At 47.4% G+C, this 27998-nt stretch overlaps 1 protein-coding gene across 1 annotated transcript; it reads left to right on the top strand.

Annotated features, from left to right (window-relative positions):
* Positions 1-24: 24 nt before the first annotated feature.
* On the top strand, positions 25-26623 carry HGD (homogentisate 1,2-dioxygenase). The gene is made up of 14 exons (XM_033086923.1): positions 25-39; positions 7697-7768; positions 11281-11369; positions 13026-13131; positions 15745-15804; positions 16259-16350; positions 16944-16978; positions 18617-18696; positions 18820-18919; positions 21187-21311; positions 21872-21976; positions 23094-23220; positions 25406-25587; positions 26180-26623. The coding sequence occupies exons 1-14, from the start codon at positions 25-27 to the stop codon at positions 26309-26311; spliced, it is 1320 nt and encodes a 439-aa protein (XP_032942814.1). The 3' UTR covers positions 26312-26623.
* Positions 26624-27998: the final 1375 nt, after the last annotated feature.

The raw sequence follows: 27998 nt of genomic DNA, 5'->3' as shown, positions 1-27998 counted from the left end.
AAGAGGAGGATAACCAGGAGGAGGATGGCGGGCCTGCAGGTAAGAGGTCGGGTGCCTGCGACCCACCAGTGCTTGCTGTAGACACCCTTTCTCTGCTCACAGTAATTCTTTGGGATCTGTTCCATTTTATTGTGCCCCTGTTTTGTGTGTCAAGGTGTGTTTTTAAAGCTTCCTTGGGATGAAGTATTTTGTTGTGTTTCATCTATAAATAAGCATTTCTCTCCCTCTTCACCTCTTATGGAAATCATTCTTGGTCAGGACCTCTTCATGGTGGGAGTTGTCCTTTCCCCACCCTCAGCATGCACCCCTCCTCCTGTCCTGGCAGGGCGTGTTTCCCCCTCAGCCTATGAAATCTAGCTGTCAATATCTGCCCAGATGTTGCAACCCTGGCCATCATCTTCCCTAGCAGTCCTGGGGAGCTGCTGCATTCAGGGCTGTTTCTCAGCACCCCTTGCAGGGCACCCTGGAACAGCAAGGCTGTGGCCATGCCCTCCTCTCCAAACCCCAGCAGGGCAGCTGGCAGGAGCTTTCCTTGCGCCATTTGCCAGAGCAGGGGGGAGCTTTTGGAGAAGGGTGTGATAGGGTGGTTTGTGGTTCAAGCATAGGAACATGAGACTTGCAGCCCTGAATTTCATCAGCACCTCACCATTGTCATGAGGGGGCTAGCTGCCCCTGGGCCATTGGGGTGCCTGAGCCGCTGCAGGAGTCAGGAGTGGCAATGCTTCACGCCAGGACATGGTGAATCTCAAGAGCTTGTGCAGGATCATCATATTTCTCCCTGGACTTTTGGGATGTCACTGTTACTAAGCCTGTTCCTAGTCCTGGAGATACATATGTGTGGTCCTCCACCACCTTCTGTAATGCTCATTATTGTACACAGTGCTCTTACAGGTCTCATTCATCTCTGAGGAGTGCTGTCTCCTCAAACAGTAAGATTTCACTGTGCTTCTTCCCTGCCTGTCTGTGACACTTCCCAGCTCTCACTATCCTCTTTCAGCAGCAGGGCAGCCTTGCCCCTGTACCATTCCAGATGAGGGTCATAGCTGTGACTGCATCTTCCGTGTCCATCTTTGACTGACTCCTAGCAGCCCCCAACACCTTGTAGGCCATTGTGGCTGTGGCTGCAGGCTGAGTGTGGGTCTGCCCAGAGCTGCTCATGGGAACAGGCTGATCTGCCAGCAGCTCCTCTCCGAGATGTCACATGTCTCTACTCCATCATCATCTTACCTGCTCCACCTTCTCTTCGCATCTATCCTCCCAAACTGTTGGTTTACCACTCCTCTCTACTCCCCTGGCATCCATCCCTCTTTTCTGTTGTCCACAGAGTGTCATGTCCCAGCCTAGAGCTGTAAAGGTCTGGCCCTGGACCATGTCCAGCACTTTTGGAGCAGAGGGATGTCGAAATGTCCGGGGAAATGGCAGCTTCTTTTGGGGATATTGGCCCTGCAGCACCAGGGCACAACTCTGGTTTGTGTGCTTTGGCTTCAGCCTGCAAGGAGGCTGTGGAGCCTGACACAGAGTGTGAGACCTGCTCTTCTTGTTGCCCCAAATGCTCATGTCAGTGTTTCTGCATTTGTGTTAAACACTCCAGTGCTGACTGGGCAGAACTAATGAAAAGTGTCATGCTTCTTGAGAGGAATGTTGTTTCCCTGTGTCCTGCAGCAGGAGCTGATAGAGAAATATATTACGTAGTATTTGAAGAAGGGTCTTAATTATTTTGCAGATTATGTGTTCAGACTTCAAATATGTTTTTCCCATGGCTACTGTCTAATCTGGAGAACAAAATGTTATGGTTTATAGGTCAAAGCAAGACGCCCATTGTGAGCACTCTGCTTTATGTCCCAGTTACTCCAATCAATGGGCTTTGCTGAATTTTTTATGCTGTGCAGGGCTTTTATCTCTCTCATTTTATTGAAAACTGCAAAACAAAAACCAAAGTGGAGTCAGATTACAGTAATTTCATGAATACAAGCCGCATGGACTATAAGCCGCATCACCCGGTGTTGGCAAACATTTCGTTCTTTGTCCATAAATAAGCCGCACCCAATTATAAGCCGCTCTTTCGTTCGCAGTGAGGACCCATGTACAACAAAGTTGCCAAATAGTAACAGAATTGCGGCAAGGCGAGGTTTACCGGCTCAGCTCGGGCTGTGAGGGCTCAGCCCACTCGGGTCTGCAGACGGGGCCAAGTGGCCCACTCGGGGTCGGCTGCCACCGCTGCTGGGCTCGCTCGCCCTGGCCCAGCGCTGCCCCACGGTGGCAGCGGGGCATGGAGCCCGCTGACACTTGCGGTGGTGGTGGGAGGCGGGGATGGAGCCCCCCCGCTCCCGCAGTGGTGGGAGGGGACAGGAGCCCACTGGCACCCATGGCGGCGGCGGCAGGAGGGGACGGGAGCCCCCCCACTCGCGCGGCGGCAGGCAGGGACGGAAGCCCTCCGCCTCCCCCTGAGCCGCGGGGATGGCAGGAGAGAGCCCCCCGCCTTCCCCCGAGCCACGGGGATGGCAGCACGGAGCCCCTGCCTCGCCCAAGCTGCAGGAGAGGAAGGAAGGAGGGAGCTCCCCTGTCTCCCTCCCCCTCCTGCGCTGCCAGCAGGCATCTCGGCTCCACCCGCTGCGCAACAGAGTAACCAACGTGTAACAATGGCATAAATCCGGGTTTTACTGGCCAGTGCTCGGCTCAGCACCTGGGTTTGCACTCCTGGGGTTGGAAATGTCAGAAAATTATTCACATATTAGCCGCTCCTGAGTATTAGCCGCATTTCTGGCGTGGGAGCAAAATTTTAGTGAAAATGGTGCGGCTTGTATTCGTGAAATTACTGTAATTCCTAACAGTCCTGTAGGCATAAAAAGCTACAGGATCTTGAACAAAATAACAACAGTAGTTCAAAGCAGGACTGAAAACAAGGAGCCACAGAAACTATTTTGTGTAACAGAGAAACCAGCTGCTCAACTATAATAGTGCCCAACAACCTACTCAACCTTCAGATAGCCATAACTTATCTAGGAACTGTAGAGGCCAGGCAGAGACCTAGGGGGAGATGCTCTTGGACTCAAATCATGGTGCCACTTCACAGAGAAGGGTTGGGTTCCATTTTCAGGTTTTTCAGTCCAGGCAGCAAGGTTTTCTTTCTTTCCTCTGGCCCAGCCAGCAGAGGCAAAGGGACTTTTGGGGATGTGGATGGGCTGTTCATATGTGCAGGTCGTCAGCTTTTTAGTCTGAAGGACAAGGAATAGATTTGTCACAGTAAAATCTCTGTACCTCCTTTTACTCTCACCCCAACAGTGTGGCACAGAGCTGCTGGGGAGCACATGTTGCTAGCCAGGTACACAACCCTCCAAAGAACCACTGACTGTCCCCTCTCAGCTCTCCATTAACATTCAGCAGAGCCTGTTGAATCTTGCTGGCTATGCTTCCAGAAAATCAACTTGTTTCCTCTTCGTCCTCTTCCCACTTCCTCCCCTTTTCACCAGGGCTACCCCGAAGGCAAATGCTCAGAGCACTTCTATGTTACTGGTAAAGGAGGATGCAGTGTGGAAGTATCAGCTAATTCTGAAACTGTTGCAGTCCCATCAGATATTGCTTCATTTCCATTTAAAAGAAAGTGGGGGGGAGGGGGGGTTGTAGAGAGAACGGAGGGAGGGGCAGGAGAATGCTCCAATACAATACATTTGCCAAGGCTGCCTGGGTGACCTACTCCTTTGCATATCAATATGCTTCTTGCAGAACCCAGTGGAGAGCAGCTCCTAGTGATGTACAGTAAATTCACGAATACAAGCCGCACTGAGTATAAGCCACATCTCTGGGTGTTGGCAAATATTTCGTTCTTTGTCCATAAATAAGCCGCACCTGAGTATAAGCCGCTCTGTCTTTCGCAGCGAGGACCCGCATGCAACAAAGTTGCCAAATAGTAACAGAACCGCGGCAGGGTGGGGTTTACTGGCTTGGCTCGGGCTATGCAGGCTCGGCCCGCTCGGGGCTGCCAACGGAGCCGGGTGGCCCAGCCCGGCGCTGCCGCTCGGTGGGGCCACTCAGGACCGGCTGTCGCCTCTGGGCTTGGTCACCACGGCCCGGCGCTGCCCCGTGGTGGCAGGCAGGGACAGAGCCCCCCCCACTCCCACGGCGGCGGGCGGGGACGGAGCACGCCGCCTCCTCCCCGAGCCACGGTAATGGCGGCACGGGGCCCCTGCCGCCTCCCCGAGCCACGGCAATGGCGGCACGGGGCCCCCCCGTCTCTCCCCCGGGCTGCAGCAGAGAAGGGAAGGAGAGAGCTCTCCCTCCTCTCTCCCGCCCCCCGTGCTGCCTGCAGGGAGCCAGACTCCACCCGCGGCGCAACAGAGTAACAATTGTAACAATCGCAAAATGCTGGCTTTGCAGCTGCTCAGCTCGGCACTCTGGTTGGCGCTTCTGAGGTTGTAAATGTCAGAAAATTATTCACATATTAGCTGCTCCTGAGTATTAGCCGCATTTCTGGTTTGGGAGCAAAATCTTAGTCAAAATGGTGTGGCTTGTATTCATGAAATTACTGTATATTCATTTGTAAAATGAGAGAAATGTCCTCCCTGAACCGATGGAAACCAGGTTGTTTTCAGGTTCAGGTTGAGCAAGGCTTCCAGCCAGCCTTGGCCCCCTGGGAATGGTCTTCTCTTTCAGGTCGCTGAAAGGAGCCTTAGGAAAACACATGATTTCTCAAGACGTTTCAGGCTTGCTTTCTGAGTGTCTGCTACACTGGGAAAATTATAAGGGGACTGTGAATTGCCCAAGGTTGAGCACCCCTGGGGGGAATACAGTAATTTCACGAATACAAGCCGCACTGTTTTGACCAAACTTTTGGTCTCATACCGTGAAAGCGGCTAATATTCAGGTGCGGCCAATATGTGAATAATTTTCTGACATTTTCAACCCTGGGAGTGCAAACCAAGTCAGTGCAAACTGCAAAGTCGAGCTCCTGCCAGTAAAACCCTGCATTTACGCGGTTGTTACAAATTGATACTCTGTTGCGCGGCAGGTGGAGCTGCTCTGTGCAGGCAGCACAGGGGGTGGGGAAGGTGGGGCAGCTCTCTTCTGCTGGCCCCACGGCTCAGGGGAGGCAGGGACAGCTCTTTTCTGCTGGCCCCGCAGCTCGGAGGAGGCAGGGACAGCTCTTTTTTGCCGGCCCCACGGCTCGGAGGAGACAGGGACAGCTCTTTTCTGCTGGCCCCGCGGCTCGAGGGGGGCAGGGACAGCTCTCTAGGTTTGGCCCCGCGACTCGGGGGAGGCAGGGACAGCTTTCTCCGCTTGGCCCCGCGGCTTGGAGGAGGCAGGGACAGCTCTCTCTGCTTGGCCCCACGGCTCGGGGAAAGCAGGGGCAACTCTCTCCGCTTGGCCCCGCGGCTCGGGGGGCTCCCATCCCCGCGTGCCGCCGTCGCAGGAGCAGGCAGGCTCCATCCCCGCCTCCCATCGCCGCCGCAGGTGCCGGCGGGCTCTGTGCCCCCCCTGCCGCCGCGGGGCAGCGCCGGGCTGGGGTGACCGAGCCCAGCGGTGGCGCCAGCCGGCCCCGAGCGGGCCCGCCGAGAGGCAGCACCGAGCTGGGCCACCCAGCCCTGTCGGCAGCCCCGAGCCCTCATGGCCCGAGCTGAGCCAGTCAACCCCGCCCTGCCACGGTTCTGTTACTAATTGGCAACTTTGTTGCACGCGGGTCCTCGCTGCGAACACAGAGCGGCTTATACTCGGGTGCGGCTTATTTATGGACAAAAAACGAAATGTTTGCCAACACCTAGCCATGCAGTTTATACTCAGTGCGGCTTGTATTCGTGAATTTACTGTAATCCAGGCACTGTAATACTATGTATAAAATAAACCAGGTACAGGGACTTTGTTAGTCCACTTTAATCTCAGACCTGTGTCTCCTGGAGGGTCATACCATGCTGAGGGTGGTTTCTGCACGTGCTGAGGCTACTCAGTGCTCATCACAGCCAGGATGTGTGACAGGCAAGCCTTAGGGTTCCTGGGTTTTGCCATCCTGGCACCACTGTCTGAAGGCTGATGAGCAGCCCCACTGATTTACCAAAATATGAGTATTGGTCTAATACCGATACTCAACTGTGACAGACAAAAGACTGTCTAACAATTTAAAGTTAGAAAGGGTATGTTTATTCAGTGCTGGGCAGCAGCGTGGGGTAGCCCCCTAATACGCACTGCGAAATTACAGGTGGTCACAGAGTCTATTTATTGACAAAAGGTTTAAACAAATACATATTAATAATACCAGCCCCTCCCATCCCCTGCTTCCTATGGTAATTAGCTGGAATGGCTATTAAGCATGCGTGGTTGGCTTCTTGAATTAAGTCTGGGGTCGTTTTTGTGGGGAGGGGTCTTGGAGGAAGTAAGGTGAGTCTTCCTCACCCTGACCTGTTCTATAAATGACAATACAAATGGCTTTTGGGGCAACTCCAGTTTTGCAAAGAATGAGTTTCTGGTTGCAATTGTTCGTGTTCTTTGGATCTACCTACTAGTTTCATCCTTTCCCATTGCAAGCACAGCTGAACAAACAGAAATTGACAGGCAATCAATTATTTAAGTTTCAGGTAACTATCTCAAGCCCAGTTTCTTTTAACTTTTAACTAAAATCCTAATTTCTTTAAGATTAGTGTTTCACCACTACTCTTGAAGTTGTTAGAGGGCTGCATTAATATTTAACTCCCTCCCCAGGCCACAGGGCTAAACTGCTGGTCACTGCCAAAAAACACCTCTGCATTCACACAGAGGTCAACAGCTTTGTGGCTTCCTGGTGCATCTGAAGGGACTGTATTTACATTTCTGACAATGAAAAGCTAAGGTCTGTTATTCCTGCTTTCCTTATGTGTCTCAGGCCTGCTGCCGTGATTTTCTCAGTGCTGCAAGACTGGGATCTGCATACACTCTATCCTGTGGCTTTTAGTCATGCTCAGACCATGGCAGCTGTAGGCAGGATAGGTGTCGGAGGATGTGTAAGTCTGTTCCATCTGTGGGTCTCTTGGGAATTCACTGCTCTAGAGACCCAGACAATGACCCAGTAATGGATTAATTCTTGCTTACTACCATGGTGGACAGTTCATGCTCAACAGGACAATGCTTATTTAGGGCAGATCAGTGACACAGTTTAACTTGGCTTTGCTTCCCTTCCTCCCTCATCCCATCTGAATCCTGACCTTTTATTTGAGCATAGGGATTTATCACAAGGCATGTCAACCAAATGATTCCCAGTTTCATTCCCTAAGAATCTGAGGGCCCACTGAACAAATTTGCAAGGCAGTCTGCAGATTTTGGAACACCCATGATTGAAGCAAAGCCAGATTGAACATGTGTGCTAGCATATATCCATAACATTGGTTCACAGTTCTTCCTATCCATCATCCTGTTATCCTTGAGTCTGACAGTATATGTGATATTTGGGTTGTCTCTCAAGTGCCTTGATGGAGTAGAATGTAGTCAAAACAGACATGCAGATTTGGGAGAGCAATTCCTGTCTGTGCTTTCCAGCCCACCACATGGTTAGCTAATGAAGCAAATCTAGGAGCTGTAAAAATGGTCTGTGGTAACGTGCAAGCAGATCACTTGAGAGAGTCTTAATGCAAACAAAGAACCTGGAAAAATATATGGGAAAGCAATGGGTGGATTGTTTGGAGAGATTTTGACTGTGTTTTCAAAAGAGTGATGAGCTGTGTGGTTTATTTTACAGTACATGTCAGGATTTGGAAATGAACATATTTCTGAGGATCCACGCTGTCCAGGAGCTTTACCGGAGGGACAGGTACTGAGGTTTTTAAGTGCTTTATCAAAATGCACTCTTGTGTGAATATCTAATCCTTCGGCTTCTTTTCATCTTTCATGTTTCCTTTCTCTCTGCCACCATGAAAATCTCCAGGAATCTTCTTTATACAAGACTAGAATAGTAAGATGCTGGCAGAAGTCAGAACTAAAGATTTCCATTCATACTTCCTATTTTTAAGTTATTTGTAAGCTTCCAAATTTCACCTTGGGTGTTAAGACTTGCCTAAATTACCTCTGCTCAGCAACAGGGTTTTTTCCTAAAGGAGTCTGCAATACAAGTGGCTCAGCCTCACTGAGAAGGAAGCCACCAGCTCTGGATTAAGCCAGAGCAGAAGTTTGAAGATTGGCAGAGAGGTATGCTCACAGAGGAGAGGCAGATTTCACGACTTCTGTAGGAATGGGGTTCAATGAAGCTGACATACGAGTCTTTGGCAGGAGAGAAGCTTCTTTACAGGGAGGGGGCATGAATGCCTGCAGTAATAAACTGACAGGTTCAATTTAAAAAGTAACTTCTGAATATGTTGAATGAAAATAAATTATGTGGGGTCATTCCATTTTAAGGAAAGGAGTTGCAACCCATGTGGTGCTGCTCTCTTGGTACCCAGAGGCAAGAATGAAACACTGAAGAATTAAACCTCTCTCACCTCCTTTTGTGCTGCCAGAGTGTGTGCTCTTTTACACTTCACACCAGCACACACTCTGTGGCTGCCTGTGGCTTCCTATAATCCTTTGGACTTGGATGGGAGTACATTTCTGAAGGCAGGCTTAGCGGGTTGGGGTTGTTCAGCCTGGAGAAGACTCCAGGAAGACTTTATAGCACCTTCCTGTACCTAAATGGGGCTACCAGGGATCTGCACGGGGACTTTTCACAGTGGCATGTAGTGGATAGGACAAGGGAGAATGGCTTTAAGCCAAAAGAAGGCAGGTTTAGATTAGATATTAAGAAGAAATTATTTACTATGAGAATGGTGCAACACTGGCATGGATTGCCCAGAGAAGCTGTGGATAGCCCATCCCTGGAAATGTTCTAGGTCAGGTTGGATGGGGTTTTAAACAACCTGTCAGGTGGGAAGTGACCCTGTCCATGGCAGGGAGGTTGGAACTAGATGATCTTTAGGAACCTTCCAATCCAAACCATTCTATGATTCTATGACTAGGTGCTTAGCCAATTACATCCCTTGCTGCTCCTCTTCCCCATCTGTGCAAAGAGGCCAGTAGAATAAAAGTCAAATGGAGACTTTTTCAAGTTTCGCTTTTCCTGAGTTTTCTGGATTTCCCCAGTTCTGGTATTTTACATGTTGTGTGCCAGTGAGGACACTAACACACAACACAGGGACACATTAAATACAAATATTCCCTAGGTCTGCATAGCAGCCCACAGTGTGCACACAGGACACACTGCTGTGCTGATTCAGGTTGGTAGTTTGGTGGGTGCAGCGTCTTGTTACTGAGGCTGAATAGAAAAAATGTAAGAAAGAGGCACCTTAAAACTGGAAGATCAGTAGTGATGGCTGCTTGTCTAAAAAGGCAGTGAGATGTGGTGTATCTGCTTTTTGAGGATTTCCACAGCAGCTCCAGAGCAGACTCCTCCAGCTCTTGGCCTGAGGTGCTCTCATCTGGACAGAGTGTGGACTCTGTATCAAAAGAGTTAATAGAAAAATCTGAAAACAAGTTAGACATAAAAGATCTTCAGTCCCAGGAGTGGATCCTTTCTCCAATGCAGTATTTATAAGACTGGCATCTGCAGTAGTGCTGGCTAAGATAAAAATTCCAAGGGTTATTGATCCCCCTGCTTTACAGTATACCCATCCTGACAAGATGGAGCTGGAGGGCTGGAAGCTACACGCAATCAGAGAGCTTTAGCTCTCCCCTCTGCCCACCTCTCAAGGCAGCATTTGATTCCAATATGGATGGCTAGTCTGCTCAGCAGCAGGATAAAGGATGCTATAGCAGACCTTTCAGGAGGGAGATGAGATAGCAAATGGTGTATACCTGTCCCACTGGGGTGTTTTTTGCAGTTCTTGGATGTCTTTGCTTCTTGGTGATCTCAAACAAATAGATGATGGCCTACTTAGATCAAAATGCTTAATTTATATTCTCTGAAAAGAAGGGATCTGTCCTGCAATTATGAACTCATAAGGGCTGCTAAAACCTGTGCTAGTTGTAACCACGGCTCTGCAAATGGGAAAGTGCCCCCTTTGTACTCCAAAGGAGGGCTCTCACTGTGCAGAAACCCTGCAGGAAAGCAAAGGCTCCTTCACAGGTCACTGATCCTTTTGGGCAGCAAGCAGCACTGTCAGGAGAAAGCAGTACAACACCAAGATGCCAGATCTGGGTACCAGTTCCATAGGCAGAGGGCAGGAGGAGAAGGGGGAATTCAGTGCATTCAGCTTCTGTAAGTCTCTATTAACCTTCTGGAAAGCCAGCCAGACATGGCGTTCTGGGGTAACCCCTCTGAACACTTGCTCTGAGAAAAGTTTGTGCTCAATACTGGTCTGCTTTTCAGTCTGTATTCACTGGGAATTACAGTAATTTCATGATTATAAGCCGCACCTGATTGTAAGCCTCATGTCCAGGTGTCGGCAATGTTTCATTCTTCCTCCATATATAAGCTGCACCGGTTTATAAGCCGCACTTTCATTCACAGCAAGGATCCATGTGCAACTTTCACAAAGTTGCCAATTAGTAACAGAATCATGGGAACCTGGGGTTTACTGGCTTGGCTCGGGGCCAGGTGGACTTGGCCCGCTCAGGGCTGCCGACGGGGCCGGGTGACCCAGGTCGGCACTGCCACTTGGCGGGGCTGCTTGGGGCCGGCCGGGCGGCGCTGCCGCTGCTGCTGGGCTCACTCGCCTCCACCCACTGCCTGCACCGCCGCCGCCGTGTTTGCTCACCCTTGCCCGCTACTGCCGGCGCCGCTGCTGGCGGGGTCCCCCATGCCGGCCTGGTGCTGCTGGTGTTGCTGCTGCTGGGCCCCCTGCCCCGGCCCAGCGCTGCCCCGGTGCCGGGGCCAGGTGGGCTCCGGCTCAAGGTTGCTGCGGGTTCCCACTTCCAGGTTGGGAAATTTCTGAACTTTTGTTCATATATTGGCCGTTCTGGATTACAAGCCGCACTTCTGGGTTCGGATCAAAATTTTAGTCAAAATGGTGCAGCTTATAATCGAGAAATTACTGTACTTCCTTTTCCCTGATACTCCTGCTTCTGACCCTGTGCAGCACTGGCCCTTGCGGATTACTCTATGGCTGCTTCCAGTGGCTGTGCTGACTCCTTAGGGCACTTCTGTGGCATGTGGGAATGGTGTTTGGGGTCTGGCTGGTGCCTCTGAGGAACAAGAACACACAAGTACTGGACCTGAAGTGAAGCCTCAGGAGAGCACAGCACCCTACAGCATTGGAGTGCTGGGTGCTCAGGTCAGTACTCTGCTGGAGGCTTCAGAGCCAAGTTCCATGCCACTGCCTCTCACTCCTTATTTTTCCTTCTCCTCCCATCCAGAATAACCCTCAAGTCTGCCCATATGGTCTGTACGCGGAACAGCTCTCAGGCTCTGCCTTCACCTGTCCTCGGCCCACCAACAAGCGAAGGTACTGTGACCCCTGGCAGTGGGTGGGGGGTGTGGTACTTGGGGTGAGCACTGGGGAGTGGTGGAGAGGGTGCCTCAGTGCCACTGCTTTCTGCAAGCCTAGAAGGGTAAAAAATCTCTGCTGTGCACTGGGAGAGGGACAAGGGCAGAAGACCATGGTAGAGGAAAAGAAAAGGCTTTCATGGGGCAAGTGGGTTAAGAAAATTTTGAGAAAGGAGTAATTGAGGCAGGAAATAAAGTGGTTTTCCAAGCAAGATGAGGAAGGGGGGCATGTTCACAGGGACCACATGATCCTGAATGGGTTATGTGTGCTGTGTGAAACAACCTCGGAGTTTCAGCCCTGATGCTTCTATGGAAAGATCACTCCTGCCACTGGTACTGGTAAGCACATGATGATGGACAGTGTCAAAGTCAACCCTCTGAGAAAGCCTCTTTCCTCCTAAGGGATATTCCTGCACACTGGTTGGGGCCAATGAGCTGCTAGCTCAGTCTGTTCCCATTTTGGGGCTGGTCAGTGTCTCAGAAAAGTGCCAGGCACCCAGCATTATCTTTAACACCTCAGCAGTGCTGAGAACAGCTTGTTCCAGCCAGCAGCAAGCTTCCCAGAGCTCTGTTCCAGCTGTCATGTTCCAGCCATAACCAGATTGCAGAAGAGGGTTTCTCTTTTTGCTTCTCCCACTGTGGCTCTTCTGTCCCTTTTGCTGCTTGTTCAAAAGAAATACATCATCTGAGATGCCTCTGCTCTCCAGGCTGGTACCAGCTCTCAGTGTGCGTGGGAAAAGGACGAATCATTGTTTGCTGCACAAAGTTGTCCTTGATGGAATTTTTCCAGCTCTCAAGGGAGAGCTCCCTCCTCCCCTCTCCCACTCGCCCAAGCTGCAACCACCATTATTAACACATCAAAAGCATTGGCTGCCCTGCCTAGCTCAGGTTTTTCTGATCCCCTCTACTCTTTCACCTGGCTGAAAGCCTAGCTTTGGGTTTGGCTGCACCATGCAAAGTGTGTGGATGCCGGAGTGTCAGTGCTGGCAGGGCCCACAGCCACAGCAGGCAGCAAGGAAGGAGAGTGATGGTCCCAGGCAGTTGCAGAGGCAGGGAGGACTTCCTACAGCAGGATGAAGCATCACATAAACTCTGAGCTTTGCTGCAGGGGCATGGCCAACAAAGCATAGGATGCTACTTTTTGTAATCCATCCAAATTCAGATATAGGCTGTCTCCAGAGAGCTCCTCTGTTCTTTCCTTTGCACACTGCTTGTCCCTGTCTTGTCTATGCTGCTTTATAGCTGTGTTTAAACAAGCTTCTTTTTCCAACTGTGAGTTTGCTGTATTTCAGCAACAGAAAAAGCTGTATCTTTTTTTTAATATGCATATATGTGAATGTAGACATAAGTAATTGCATATAAATACACATTTACGTATATAAAGCAACACATTCATATTTAGAGCCTATAATAAAACCCATATCTCTGGAAACCTCCAGTTGTGAGTTGTTGTTTGCTATGTAATTTGAATATTAATATTATAAACTTGATATCTAATAAATCTTTTCCAGTTGCCACCCATATAAATGTTATTCTAGGAGTTCAATCAGCCAGCAGCTACCCAGAGGGTTTAACCTCTTCCCCAGGCTAACCCAGGTGTTTTCCTTCTTTGTAGCTGGCTGTATCGAATCCTACCTTCAGTCTGCCACAAACCCTTCAAACCTCTCAAGGAGGGCCACTTGACACATGACTGGGATGAAATTGAGCCTGACCCCAACCAGGTAACCATGCTGGAAGGAGCCCTGATTCTGCCAGAAGGACAGTCAAATGTTAAACGAATCAGAAGTGCCAAGTCAATGAGTTGCAAGAGGTCTGAGAGAAGCCATGGGTTCCTGGGGTTCTGACCAATTTGGAAGAAGGTCTTGTCCACCACCCGTCCATTGTTCCTCACCATGGTCACTCAAGGAAGGACAGCCCTCAATGCTTGTAGCTACCCATCTTGACAGATCCTTGTGCCAGCATGGCTACAGGGCCACAGGGTTAGATCTGCACTACCTGGCGTCTCCCCTGGTTGAGCCTACAGCTAATGGCTATAGGCAAGCCGTGTGTCCTGAAGCTCTATTCTATTTATGTTACAAAGCATTGTATTTCTTTCTTTGCTGTGCATCTTATTATACAACGACCAATCAATACCTTTACTATTACCTATAGCCTATCCTAACTACTAACATTACCATATTCATGTTACTATTTTCCAATCACAAAAGGTTAGTATGTTATAGTTTAAGCTAGAAGTTGTTTTTCAATTTTCTTGCAGTGGAAAATTCTGAGATCTTTCCTCTACTTGTGACATTGGTTTTCTTGTTTTCCTGTGAAAATCTTTTTGCTTGGTAAAAATATCTTTTGTTTTAGGTGGATTTATCCTTTGCTCAGATTCATAAAAGCCCCTTCCAACTCATTTGCCCTTTGCCTTCTTGGTTACCCACTAAGACTGGCTCAGCAATTCTTTTCTTCTATATCAAAACTTGGTATCATTCTATTCCTTCTTCAGATTCTGTGTTCAAAGATCTTTCTGTTATACATATATATCTGTGAGACCTTCTTATCCTTCCTTATCCTTATCCTTCCTTCCTTATCTTTCCTTACCCTTCTCAACAGGAAATCTTGCTTTTTTCTGGAGAGTCACACAGAGACATGGCATTTGTCTTTCTCTGTTACAGCCTTGCCATTGTCTTTAACCATTATTTCTTCCCTGCCAGCCCCAGAACATTTGGTTTTACTAATCTGTTGCCATTCTTCTGTCAACATCGTCTCATGGTCATTGATTTTCACTTCTCTCAGGTTTTGCCCTTTGATGCATCATGATTAGCTAATTTCCAGCCTCCCAGTAGCCTCACAATTTGTCTAAATTATTTCTCACATCTGCTGGAATATGTTTTCCAGCCATTGACCAAGGACCAGTGACAGGTTTGTATTTTCATGCCTTTGGTGCTCTTTCCCAGATGAAGCTCCAGTGACTTCTGTTATCACCTCATCCATCCCTGATGCCCTTTTGCACCCTACATCTACCCTTATTTGTGATTACAGTAATTCCAAGATGCCCAGCTCTCAAGCATTTGAAACCATTTATGTGTAGTACCTTTTTAGTCTAAGGAAACAGCAGCAAAGCTCCTGCCCACTCCCTCTCTTGCCACTTTCAGTGGCAACCACCAAATCCAGGAGAGTTATTTCCTGGTCAGTAAGTGGGAGCCACCTTCCTGCATTGTCTCTGAAGGAGAGCCAGAGACAAGGTTCAGTTCATCAGACAATACCTGCTCTTCCTGTGATGCTTTGTGTTTCACGCAGATACTTAAGGATCTTCATCAATCCTCATCCATCTAAAAAGATGGCCATATGGCCATTGAAGTCAATGGGAAAAATGACACCTTAAAATTTCCCAAGGACAATGGCAAATTATAAAAGACACAGATGACAAAACTGAAAAGGAGTCAAACAGGATGAAAAAATATGGAGTGGCATCTGAGCAAGAAATGCTGGAACAGAAGAAAGCTCTCCATGCTGGAACAGAGATGACAAAGGAAAGTTATGACTGAGAGGCAGAGAGAAAACAAATGCTAATAACAAATGTCATAGTAAAAAACAAAACAACCGAACAAAACCCCAAAAACAAACAAACAAACAAACAAACAAAAAACCCAGACAAATATAAACTCTGAAATTTCTCGAACGGATGCAGGTGGATTCAAATCCAACAAATATTTTTAACTCCTCTGGCACCTTCTGCCTGAGGACCTCGATAGGCTTTGCAAGGAGTAATTAGTGCTGCTCATGGCTCCTGATCATGCAGGCAGAGCTATTTCTGCTTTGGATGTGGGGAAAACGAGGTGGAGCAAACAAGAATGTTTGAGTCACAGAAAGACTGAATCATTCAGCATGGAGCACAGGAACATGACAATTTGACTGTGGAAAACTGGCTTATCTGAATTTTTCTGCTCTCAAAAGTGTTGTTATTAATAGAGACAGATTTTAAATAAGATTTTTTTAACCTTGGCACTACACAGGCTTGCCAATTACTTTACAAAATTATGATTAAAAATTTCAAAAGCCCCCCAAATAATTTTCTTTAATTAAAACAAAAGGACCCAAAAAACCCAAAAAAAACCCAACCAAACAAAAAAAACAGCAACAAAACAAACAAAAAAAACCCCCAACCAAACACCAACAAACACCACTTGCAAAACCAGATGATCAAGGCAATGAGGAAAAAGGGAAAGATAGAGCTATGTCAGCAAGGAGAAGCAAGGGGAAGATGGGTCTACTTTCTTTTGAATTACCATTTCAGTGTTCTGATCACTAGCACCTCTTTCTTATTTTTTTTGTTTGCTGCAATCTAGCTGCGATGGAAACCTTTTGAGATTCCAAAAGCCCCTCAGAATAAGATGGACTTCGTGAGCGTAAGTTGGGGAACCAGGGCATCTGGGCATCCTCCATCTCTGTTTCCACTCGGGGGTGGCAGGGCATACAAGATGCTCAGAATTGGGTAATATTGGCAGTTTTGAAAACACTGGGCTTGCAAAACATCTGTGGGAGGGGAGAGTATTGCAGATTTCAAGCAACTGGCAGTGAGCTTTGTTTTCTTCATTGACTTTCAAGGAAGTCTTAAAGAAAAAAAAAAGCCCCAACCTTCAGTTTTCCCCAGACCCTTGGCTGGAAAACACTAGCTTACATTATTATATTAAAGAGAATCCAACTCACTTGACAAAAGGCCACACAGAGAAAGGCTGGTAGCAGTGTGGGAAGCGAGAGAGGAGGTGAGACCCAGCAACAGGGTGGAGTGAGGGGAGGAAAGAGGGCTGTCCCTGCTCCCCTGCCTTCTGCTCACTCCTGGTGCTTTGGGTTTGCCTGTAGGGACTGCACACCTTATGTGGCGCCGGTGAGCCCAGAGGACGCAATGGCATTGCCATCCATATTTTTGTCTGCAACACCTCCATGATCAACAGGTCAGTGCCTGCTGTGCTGGTGGCTGAGACTGCTCCAGGCCGTCTGCCTGCCACCAACTTGAGTCCAGCTCCCAGCATCCCTGTATGTCCTGTGTTCCTGTGTGCACAGGCAAACGTGTTCTCTATGTCCACAGCAGGTTGTGCTCTGTGGTCAAATACCAGAGGAATGGGTGAGGAACCACCAAGAGAAATAGGGAGCCGGACATGGGGGTGCAGCAAGAGGAGATGTGTTGGATTTAGATCCTCTAGCTGCTCCTCAGAATCCAACACACATGCAGCAGGCATTGCTGCTCCCTGCAGTGGCTTGGGGAAAATCAGCCCCACCCCCCAGCCTACAACAGCTGATGTGCCCAGGAATACAAAAGCAGGGACCTGGCAGAGGTCAGAGAACATCCTGCTTCCAGCCTGAGCCATTTACTTAAGAGTTGGACTTGATGATCCTTATGGGTCCCTTCCAACTCAGAATATTCTATGAATTTGTGAAACTCTGCCATGTAAGTCTCCCAGCTCAAAACTGCCCACCTGTGGGTGTGGTGTGCACAAATGCATGGAGCTTATAGCACCTTAACCTTACTGTTTCCCTTTTTCTTTAGATGCCTTTATAATTCGGATGGCGACTTCCTGATTGGTGAGTTGATGCTTTCGGCTTCTTTTTTCCTCCAGGTGGTTGTACCTGGGGTACCACCCGCCTGCCTCTTTCTTCTTCCAGAGCCTGAGGCTCTACAGTCAAGATTTGGAGGAGAGGGTTGGCTTCACCCCCATGCCATGCAGATCTGGCACCAGGTCAGCTGTTGGGCAAGTTGCACTGCTCTTGTGCCAGACCTCAACTCTTTGAGCAGTGACCCAGCTTCTTTGCCATGATGCTCAGGGATCATTTCCCAGTGCTCCCCAGACTTTTATTAGACATGTCACAGGCAGAGGTTTTCTGGAAATCATAAACCTCAGGATTTCCAAACAGCTTACAGTTAGATGCCTTTGTTGCTTTAGCCCAAGATTATTTGGCACGGCAGCTTAACTCCTGTGCTGTGTCAGCCTCAGGCAACCAGACTGCCACCATGTATGTGGAGGTTGACACGTAAAGTCTACACATAATGAAAAATATTCTGAGTGGTATCAGAAGTCAGATATTTGCTTGTATCTTTCTTGAGTAAGGAATAGGAATGCCTTCAGGACACCAACAGGAACATTTGTCCCATTAAATAGCTATTAAATTGTTCTCACTCACCTCCCTCACTACTGTGAAGTAAAAGTGCCAGGACAGGTTCTGTAAATCTGCTAGTTTTTCAAGTCAATATGTGAGCTCTCCTGCACCAGGACAGTTGTGAAGGGAGCAGGGCCCCCCACAAGACCTCAGACCTCCCTGGAGAGCTATCCCCTTGATAAGAATTGCTTAGTCATATTAACTAGGCTAACAAACCCTTCTCCCTGCTTCAGACTCCTGCTTTATCTCCTTGTAAAACTATTGATCATATTCCCTCAACCCCAAACCATTGGTCATTCTGTCAAGCCATACTCTCCCCTATAAAAATCCCTGCTTTTACCAAGTTCAGCGGAATGTCACTGTCACTGGACACCCCTTTGCAGAAGAAGACAATAAAGAACTCTGTGGAACCTCTACACAGCGCTTCCAAGTCTCTCATCTTAGCATCAGCCGAGGTACCTTGCAAGCCAAGCTGAAATCACATAGAGCTGAAATCACTATAAGAGCTGATCGCCTGAATTCCAGGCCTTGCTTGCATATTGGTACCTTTGTGGCTGAGACTGCCTAAGACTCCAGGAAAGGCTATTCCTTGCAGGACCCTCTATCTGGGATGCCGGCAGCAGCCAGGGTCTGACAGACCCCAGGCACCAGCCGCAACAGACAGTCATGGAAAAATATTCAGATGTTAGCAGACAGTAATTAGTTATTCCCAGACATCTCACACTGCCACAGTCATGACAAAGATGGATACATGCACTGTTTCATATGAAGATTGTGCGACAGAGAGGTATGGACCCAAATGCATCAAATCCCATTTATCTGGACTGTGGTGCAAACCTTACACCAAGGAGCCATGAAGTTCTGGCTCATACAAATACCTTCTGTGATGTGGGGATGATGAGGCTGGTCAGGAAGCTTCACTCCAGTACAGGTGACTCTGCTGCAAGAGCAGCATGAGAGCCCAGACTCCCTGGATAGCTTGGAGCCTGGGTGCTCTGACAGGGACAGAGAAGATGGCAATCATCACACTACTTCAGCTCCTCTGCCTTAATTTTGTTTCCACAGTGCCCCAGCAAGGAAAACTGCTCATCACAACTGAGTTTGGGAAGATGCTAGTGGAGCCCAATGAAATCTGTGTCATCCAGGTAAGGACTGAATGCACCTTGCCTGTGGTTCAGAGCCAGATGTTGGAGCAAGCAAACTCCTACACTCAGCTGGTTTGTCAGCAAACTCCTGGGAAGATCGTAGTATCTTTCTTTTTTTTTCAGCAAGGAATGCGTTTCAGTGTGGAGGTGTTTGGAGAAACCAGAGGCTACATCCTGGAGGTGTATGGGGCGCACTTCGAGCTGCCTGACCTGGGACCCATTGGTAATGATATCCTGTTAGACCTACAGTGAATTTCATAGGGACAAGCATGAATTGCAAGCCCAAATCCATCGCATTCTCCCATGCACATGCTCCTTCACAAAGACGTTTTCCATTCCAGTACTGTTATTCCCTAGAAGAGCAAGCATCTGCCCAAAAAACTATAACAGACCAGCTGTCCAGAGATTCCCCTGGCACTGCAGGGGAATTTATCTTCCACCCTTTTTTCTACTATTTTCTTTTCATTTCTGGTTGGCATGAACTTGTTCCTACCAAAAGAAACCCAAAAGGCTATCACCACTGATGCCTCATACTTACAGATATGGCATAAACTGGAGTGATAGGAGAGAATTTTCCTGGTAAAAGGAAGGGCAGACTTCAGAGGCAACTGAAAATGAGATATTCCTGAAGGCCCATTTTAGATTTAATCAAGTGGATTTTTTTCCCCCTGCTTCTGTTAACAGAGGAACCTTGGAACTTTAGAGTGCTTAAGTATCAGAAACTGCTTCCTCTGGAGAATTAGAAACCAATAAAATGAGCAGCACTGGTCTTGGATCAGCAACACATTCACATCTCCGTGTGGTGTTGCCAGGGAGGATCTGCTTTCACTGAGTCCAGGTCTAGCTCTCATAAATCACAGATCCTCTGTGCCAGATGCCTCCTGCTCTGTGCAGAGTCACAGATCATGAAAGCACAGGCTCTTGCTTGCCATGACAAAGATATTGCGAGGGAACACAGCATGTGAAGGCCTGCTGTCCACATTGCAATTTCCCAGTCAGCTTTCTGGCAGCACTTCGCTCAGGTTATGTCACCTTGTTATCCCTTGGGTACTTGCCTCCATATTTATCTTGCTGAGCAAAATACCTCCTGGTTACTGCTACTAAGATTGTCTCAGGGAAGGGAAGTGAAACTCCTCTTGTAACAGCTAAAATAACTACAAAACCAGTGTCAACAGTTCTGCACTTTCAGACTGGTGTTTCGGGGTTGGTAATTTTGTTTTAGGTTGGATTGGAGTTTTTTTTTCCCACTACATATTTTTAGCTGTCAGCATGATCTAAAGAACTGGACATGCTTCAAGCAAATTAATTGGTATTATCAATCAGTAACAAGCTTGGTGTGGCACATTGCATTCTGGGGCATCTGTATCTCATGGCCATGGTGAAAGTGCAGCTGATCCTTCTTTCAATGGAGAACCAACCCAATCTGTAGCTGTTCAATCGAACATGCGTAACAATGTATAACATCATTTTCCACATGCAGCCTACAGTGATTTTTCAACAGCTTGCCTTTTAGCCAGCTGCAGCTTTCTGCCACCCCCCACTTATCATACCCTGTGCCTGCTCCACTTGATTATTGATATGGTTGCCCAGCCTGTTTTTAATAAGTTTTCCCATTAGCTAGTTTTTCAGACACAGTTAGACTTTATTTGGGATTTTGGTTTGGTGGTTTTTTGTCTCCACAATGCAGGAATCTATTACAAGGCTTACTTTCTTTGAAAAGAGTGCACTTGCCTGCAAACCTTCTTAGGAGGTGATAATTGTAAGAGCTCCTCTTCTCACCATCTACCTGCCTTCCCCTCAGAGACCAAGATCCTTTGTATTTCAGTCTTATTTTATTTTAACTTCAGTTTTCACTTAAAAAAAAGTGACAGCTGGAGAAAAGCAGTGACTGTTAAACCTTAGTAGTGGGTAGTAATGTATGCATTTTTATCCAGGAAATTCAAAACAACTTTGTAAGAATAATACTAATGAGAAGAATGCTCCAGCACCCACATGGTACTTTGCACTTTGAAAATGCACTCTTCACATTAGGCAACCTCTCAGTACGCCCTGAGTATGTAGGTATCACTATTTTATTGCTCTCTTCATTAGCATTCAGAAATATATTTGCCCCCCTCGTGACATGCCTCATAACTTCTATATGGCTAAGCATCCTGTCATAGGATGTCCAGGAACAGAGAGCAATTCATCCTCCATTTTTCACTTAATTCCTGGTTGTTACATGCCTTTAACTGAGGATGATGTACCAATCTCATTCAGAAGGCAACTAGTGGAGACCCATCTTAATCACAAAGGGAGCATGGACTTGAATGCTAGGATGAATTACAATTGCCTACTCATAGGAGCATGAGAACATGACTTTTTCAGGTCTCCTGGCGGGCCAAGAAGCAATTGGGTAATTCATAACACACAAGGCCAGGAAATTGCATTAGCCTCTCACTTCACTAGCAGATTGCCCAAAGATCTTTGTTACCTCTCCTTTTTTCCCAGGAGCCAACGGCCTGGCCAACCCACGTGACTTCTTGGTGCCTGTGGCATGGTACGAGGACCGCCAAGTGCCAGGGGGCTACACAGTGATCAGCAAGTACCAGGGCAAGCTGTTTACAGCCCAGCAGGTGAGGATGCCCTGGGAGAATAGGCAACACTGAAGCACAGTGACTGCCAGTGTATGGCCTGAGATATGCAGCTAACATGAATGTCATCTCATGAAGTCCTGCTCAGTTATGTGGAGCAGAACTGAGCCCTTGTCTTCTTGGATCATTCATTTTCCCAGCTGAGGATCCTCAGTCTGGGCAAAAAGTGTTTGTGAGGACCTGGTTGTCCAAAAACTCAACAGTGGTCTTTGCCTCTGTATGTTTATAGTGACAACATAGAAATGAGGAGCTGGTGCTACTGTGAAAATCCAGTTTCCTCACCATAGAGCTGGTGTTGCAGCTGGTCTTGTCCAAACACTCAAAAGCTCTTAGAGACCAAACCCCAGAGGGAAGGCTGAGGCTCACCAAGCAGAAATGCTGAGGAAAACCTCATCCTCACAACACTAGGCTGTGTTTAAACAGCTGCCAGTGTACCCCTAACCAGTACTAAACCCACTTTTCACTTGGAAAAGAGCAGCATCCTGCACATGTGCAGCATGTTTGAAGGTATGTGGTAATCTTCTGTCTCTTTGCTTTGCTAGGATTACTCCCCCTACAATGTTGTAGCTTGGCATGGGAACTACACACCATACAAATACCACCTGGAAAAATTCATGGTCATTAATGCAGTTGCTTTTGACCACGCGGTAAGTTCTGGAACAGGGCCATACCATACCATCCAAATCTACCCTGAGCTCCAGGGGCTCTGCACCTCTTAAAAATATGTTGTGCTCTAAAAAACAGTGTGAAATCTTTTGTGCTGCTTTCCCTGGGTCCAAACAAAGATTTCATAGGAGAAGTCATCTTCCTTTGTGGTACAAAGACATAACTGGAGGTTGATCAGCTTCTTAAACAGCTTTGTGCAGCTTAGCATAGAATTTCTGTGCCTTGGAGGAGGAATGAATACTGATGCCAACATACACCATGACACTCAGTAAAAACACTGTTGCTTCAAATTCTTGCCTTGATTTATTTCTTGCTATTGGACAGACTCGTTCCTTTGGTTCCTCTGAGTCCAGCACTGAATTTCATTTTGAAGAGCAGTCAGCTTCCATTGTAATAATTTCTAGACATTATTGAAAATAACTAAAGCCAAAACTAATGTGTGCAAACTCATCTAGTCCATGGGAGAGGTGCCCACAGCAATGCAAATGGGCGTGCAAGGAGACCGGAGCATTTCTAGTGAGAAAACCAACAGAAAGTATTGTTTAAAACTCCAGAAAAATCTGCCAGGAGAAGGATGGATTCAGGATCAAAGCCCAGAAAATCATTTCACTGGATGAGAGATTTCAACAAGCCACAATTTCTCTACACTTTCTTCTTCATTTGTAAACTAACAGGGCCATGAGGCTAACTGCCTCTAGCAGGATGTTCCTGTCCTCCCTAACTGGCTAAGGAAAAGGTGTGGTTTTGTGGTAGGAGTGTTGGAGACTGCTCTTGGAATTCCAGTACCTAATCTTGCAGTGTTGTCCACCCTCGTCATGTACGCTGCCAGCTACAAGGGCCAGGATGGGGAAGGATCATCAAAGCTGTTCAAAGGAAGAACCATCCAGACCTACTTTTGTCCCCCCTATACAGTATGGAATTGTGATGCTGAGTGCTGTCCCCCAGGGTCCCAAATCTCATCCACACTATCAGGTTCATGTGACAAAAGGGTTTAAGCAAGGGAGAGGCTGTATCAGTGAAGTTTACTACCTGGGTGACGTGAGCAGACAGCTCTGAGCCCTGCTCTGTTTCATGCTTTTTCGCTTTGCTTTTTTCCAGGATCCTTCTATCTTCACTGTGCTGACAGCCAAGACGACCCGCGCTGGAGTGGCACTTGCTGACTTTGTCATATTCCCCCCACGTTGGGGGGTAGCTAACAACACCTTCCGTCCACCTTACTACCACCGTACGTCTGCGCTTTCTTGGTTGTGCTTGACATCAGGACTGCAGAAAAGAAACAAGTCTCCATTTATTTGAGAGCATGCACAGAGAAGCAGCACTCTGGTTTGTTGTCCTTGGCTCAGTTAGTCAGCTTCTTGGAGTCAGTCAGTCCTTACTGAAAAATGGACAAATCCAAATATGTTCCTATTTAAAGCATCCCTCACAAAAACTCTGAGATGATGGGCTCATTGCTTCTGCATAGATGGATGTATCTGTACTCCAGGGGCTCCCACAGAGCCTGGGTGCATATTGTACTTGGCATTGTACAAATGAGTCAGATATTGTCCTGTCACCCAGCCATGAATTACTTAATATCTCATTCGAGTACATAGATAAAGAGCAGAAGAAAGGGAAATATATTACAAGTGCTGAGCACAGAGGGGTGTACAGCTGGCACTTGTATGGTGAGATCAGAGATACAGCAAAGAAGGGAATTGGCTCTCCTCCAGCCCTTCTTCACCACCTGCACAGTGATGGACATACTGCTTGCGTTTAAGAAGCCATTGATGAGGCATTGGCTTCTCAGGCAGGGGGTTGGTTAACATTTTTGGGATTTGGTTGCCATCTGCAGAGCTGGTTTCTTTTTGGCATTTTTTTGGCTTCATCTTGGCAGAGCATGGCAACATGTTGCATTGAATGGGTGCCAGGAATCCAGTTCCCAACATGGGGTGGCCTTCCAGGGAGAGGATGAAACACTCTGTGAGACTGATGGGGAAAGCTCAGCCATTCTGCACACTTTTTATACCATGGGCATATATTAATTCTGTCTGAGAGAGTGCTTATGTGATTCTCATGATGGTGGGTCCTTAATATCTACTGGCCACTAAGAGATTTTAACTTCTCAACGTCCTGCTTGTAGACAACACTATTTAACTAACAGGGAAGGAAGGCACACATAAGTTGTCTGGTTTCACATATAAAATTTGCAAGCAAAAAAGAGACTGGACTTTGCTCATCTCCTAAGTTTCAGGCTGGTTTCCTACTTACCTTCCCAGTCTTCCTAAGAGATATTAAAATTCCTATTGCTGACAAATTGGCTATCCAGCTCTCGAGGTCTGTACTGCAGTTTAAATATGCCAAGTGCAAGTACATGAGCGGGTTCCATGGAAAGCTTGTAATTATCCAGTCTTATGTGAGACACTGGCAACTTGGAATGAAAGTTCATGAATGTTTGCATACATATATAGGCCAACCCTGCTTTGAGCTAAATTAGTTTTGCTGTTAAACACTTTAGACCCTGGATTGTATTTAAGAAGGACTGAATTAGTGGTAAAAAAAGGGCTATATATAAAATAGCGACAGAAGCATGTCCTGGTTTTGCAAAAACTGACTTCTGAGCAGAAAGTTGCCATATTGTTTAGTCACATCAGGTGTAGGAAAGCTCAGAGCTTGGATGACAGCTGCTAAAGTACTTTCCTTACAGGGAGCATAACTCAATAAGTACTGAATGATTAGATATAACTTTCCTTGCGTGAGTTAGTGATATGTTACTCTAGTGGTTTCAGAGGGTCTACTGAAAGTATTCTTTCTCAGGGAAGGACAGAATTTGGCTCCTTGTCTTTGGGCATACAGTGGCTGTAGAGAAATAGGCAGATAATGCATGAATTAATAGCACAAGGTAATGAAGTGCCTGACTGCACTAGAGGTAGAGTATCAAAATAATTTCCTGCTTACAACCTGGAACAGCAGAGCAATTTCTCTTACAAGGTATATTGTGTCTGTAACACAGGGATGATTACACAGAACTTCCTTTCCAATGCTTCACAATCCCTAATCCAAGCTTGTAAAATTGGGTTACACCATGCAGTCCATATGCAGGTGCATTACTAACACAGCTCATGATGGTAGGAAAAGCACAGGTCAACCAACGTCATTTAGAGATTGATGGAACCACCTTCATTAAGGTGATTTCTAATTAATGTCCTTCATTAGGGAGCTCTGTTTCTGAATACAGGCAATAAAATCCTGTACAACTTTACAAGCATTGCCCGTAGGATCCCTGATGTCCCCTAGCATGATACCCTATCTAGAAACTTCCACTCCACCCTCTGCTGGCCCAGCTTAGCTCATGGGTTTCAAGGAGCTCACTGCCTGTCTGTGATCCCTCCCAACCACCCTTCTTTGCAACCTATTCTCTTCACTTCCTGCAGGGAACTGTATGAGTGAGTTCATGGGGCTCATCAAAGGCCACTATGAAGCAAAGGAGGAAGGTTTCCAGCCAGGAGGTGGCAGCTTGCACAGCATGATGACCCCTCACGGGCCAGATGCTGACTGCTTTGAGAAGGCAAGCAAAGCCAAACTGGAGCCAGAGCGGGTTGCAGATGGAACCATGGTAAGCAGCCAAGGCACATGAGTTGGAGTACAGCATGGTATAATGCCCACTTTCAAACTAAACCCTAGTACTGTCGCTTCTTGCTGGCAACATGGAAAAGCACTTAGACCCAACTGCTGCAGCATTCAGCTCCCCCACCAGTGGAAACTGCTCAACTCCCGGGAGCTCCCCTGGAGACATCTGATGCCAGGCAGCTTTGATCATCTGCCCACATAAACTGCTGCCTGAGCAGAAAGATGGGAATTTCATTTTTGTCTTAGCCTATGGGCAAAGAAGTAAACACCCCGAACTGTCCTCCTTTCTCTACCCCCTAAAAATCTAATGATTTTCATCAACAAACCTTGAACTACAGCTTTTGGAACAACCTGGCTTTCCTGGGTATGCAGGGAGTCAAAAGTCACTCCTGCGATCTGACTAATTCCAGCATACATTGCCAGATCTGAAGAGCATTCTCTCCGAGTTGGTCAGGCTGAAGACAGAACCTGGAAATACGGAACCATGTATAGAAATCCTGTTTGTGGTAGAGCAGACACCTTGCCTGGATTAAAATTCTTCCTCTTTTACCCTAATCTACCCTTGCTCTTCCCAACAGGCCTTCATGTTTGAATCATCTCTCAGCCTTGCCGTCACCAAATGGGGCCTCCAGACCTCAAATCGCCTAGATAAAAACTACTACAAGTGCTGGGAACCCCTGAAAAGCCATTTCAACCCTAAATGCAAGTAAAGGGAAGTGCTTGCTGCATGCAACACAAGTGAAGGCAGGGAAATCCAGCACACCTACGTATGATGGCACAGTCAACTTGGCAGTGCAGAATGCTCCAGCACAGAATGGCACTTCCACCAGCCACCGAGTCAAGAAAACCATCATCCCTAAGTAATGTGGGAAATGCAGTAAAACCCATCATTATTCTTAACTTTCAATTAAATTAAATCCAATCCTGGTGACATGTTGAAGCTGAAGTACTTGCATGGTTCTCACCACATGTAGCTGGTATGAAAGCTGCACCTTGTGTGGACATGAGGTGACAGCTAGCTCCTGTTCACAGGGCCTTCTGAAAATACAACCCAGTGTGTCTTTCCCAGGGAGAAGCTAGGGACTGATAAAGCATTGTATACTGTCTGTATAGGAAGAGCTTTATAAACAGAGCTGAAGGCTCTATCAGGCCTAAACCCACTATCAGAGCAAGCCACTTCAATCTGCTGGAGGGCTGCAGAGGAAAGACTTGGTTGTCAGAAAAGTAGACCAAATTGAAAAAAGGCTGGAGAATCCAAAGCACTTCACTGCTAAGCAAGGGAAAGGTTCTATTGCACGCTCTGGACATCCTGCAATACTGACTTGTTTGTCAGCACTTGAGAAATTCCCTAGTTCTGTGCTACTCTGCAGCATGGCAAATGTGACAGGGCTTCTCTGGGCCGTCCAAGCATTTGTTCCTAGGAAGGTACCTGAAAAAAGCTCAACTGCAGACACCACGGGGAACCTCAAGATTGATTAGAGTATGCAAACCTCGTCTCCAGCTGGTGAATTCCACAGGGTGGAGGCAGCAAGAAAAGTACCAAGTAGAATGGGAACCAGGAGCACAGCCCAGGCACCCCACACTTCAGGCCTGTAGCTTAGCACATACCCATGTGACAGTTTCTAAACTTGGTGCCACCAGATCTATGTTTCTTACTTCCCCAGAGAAGCAGTTTTCCCAAAGAGAAGGAAATGTAGACCTGCGACACACAGTTACCTGTCAGTTACATCCATCATCAGTTTTGGATCTGCACCAAGTCCTTGGGGAAAAAACCAAGGCATCAGCTTTGGGAAAGGTATTATAAAATCTACACGGAGACATTTACTCTAAAATAGCCAGTTCAGAAAAGGACATTTGGGAGAATCTGTTTGCCAGATCAGACTGATCCAGGGATAAACAAGGTCTAAATGTTTCACAAGCGGAAGAGAAGAGCTTGTTTCCTGTTTGGGACCTAAATTATCACACAGTGACCTACAGGCTTGAATTTCTCTTGTACACATGCATCACCAAAGTATGTATGGGTGGTAACACATCAGTCAAGAGCAAAATTCCACAAGGCACATTCACTTTCCTAACTCCACCCTAGACACCTGAAGGGAATCCTCACTGCACCCAGCACCACTGCCTCAAACACCAACCCCACCTCCTGCAGCACAGCATGCTCATTCCTAGCAAAAAAACAGCTTGGAGAGTTCTGGAAATGGCAAGAGAGAAAAGTAGGACAGTCTTTCCTCAAGCACCATGCTCAAATCTGCAGGGATGTAGCAACAGAAACTCAGGGCTGGAAAGAAAGGGCTGTGGCAGGTGCCGCGAGCATCAATCCAAGGTTGGCCTAAAAGACCAGAGGCGCTGTGCTTATCCACAACCCATCCTGAAGCATTTGCTCAGCTGGCCTGA

This window comes from Catharus ustulatus, chromosome 2 (genome assembly GCF_009819885.2).
Source record: "Catharus ustulatus isolate bCatUst1 chromosome 2, bCatUst1.pri.v2, whole genome shotgun sequence".
NCBI lineage: Eukaryota > Metazoa > Chordata > Aves > Passeriformes > Turdidae > Catharus > Catharus ustulatus.
The sequence above is the reverse complement of the archived record's forward strand: the minus strand, read 5'-3'. Positions and strand labels throughout refer to the sequence as shown.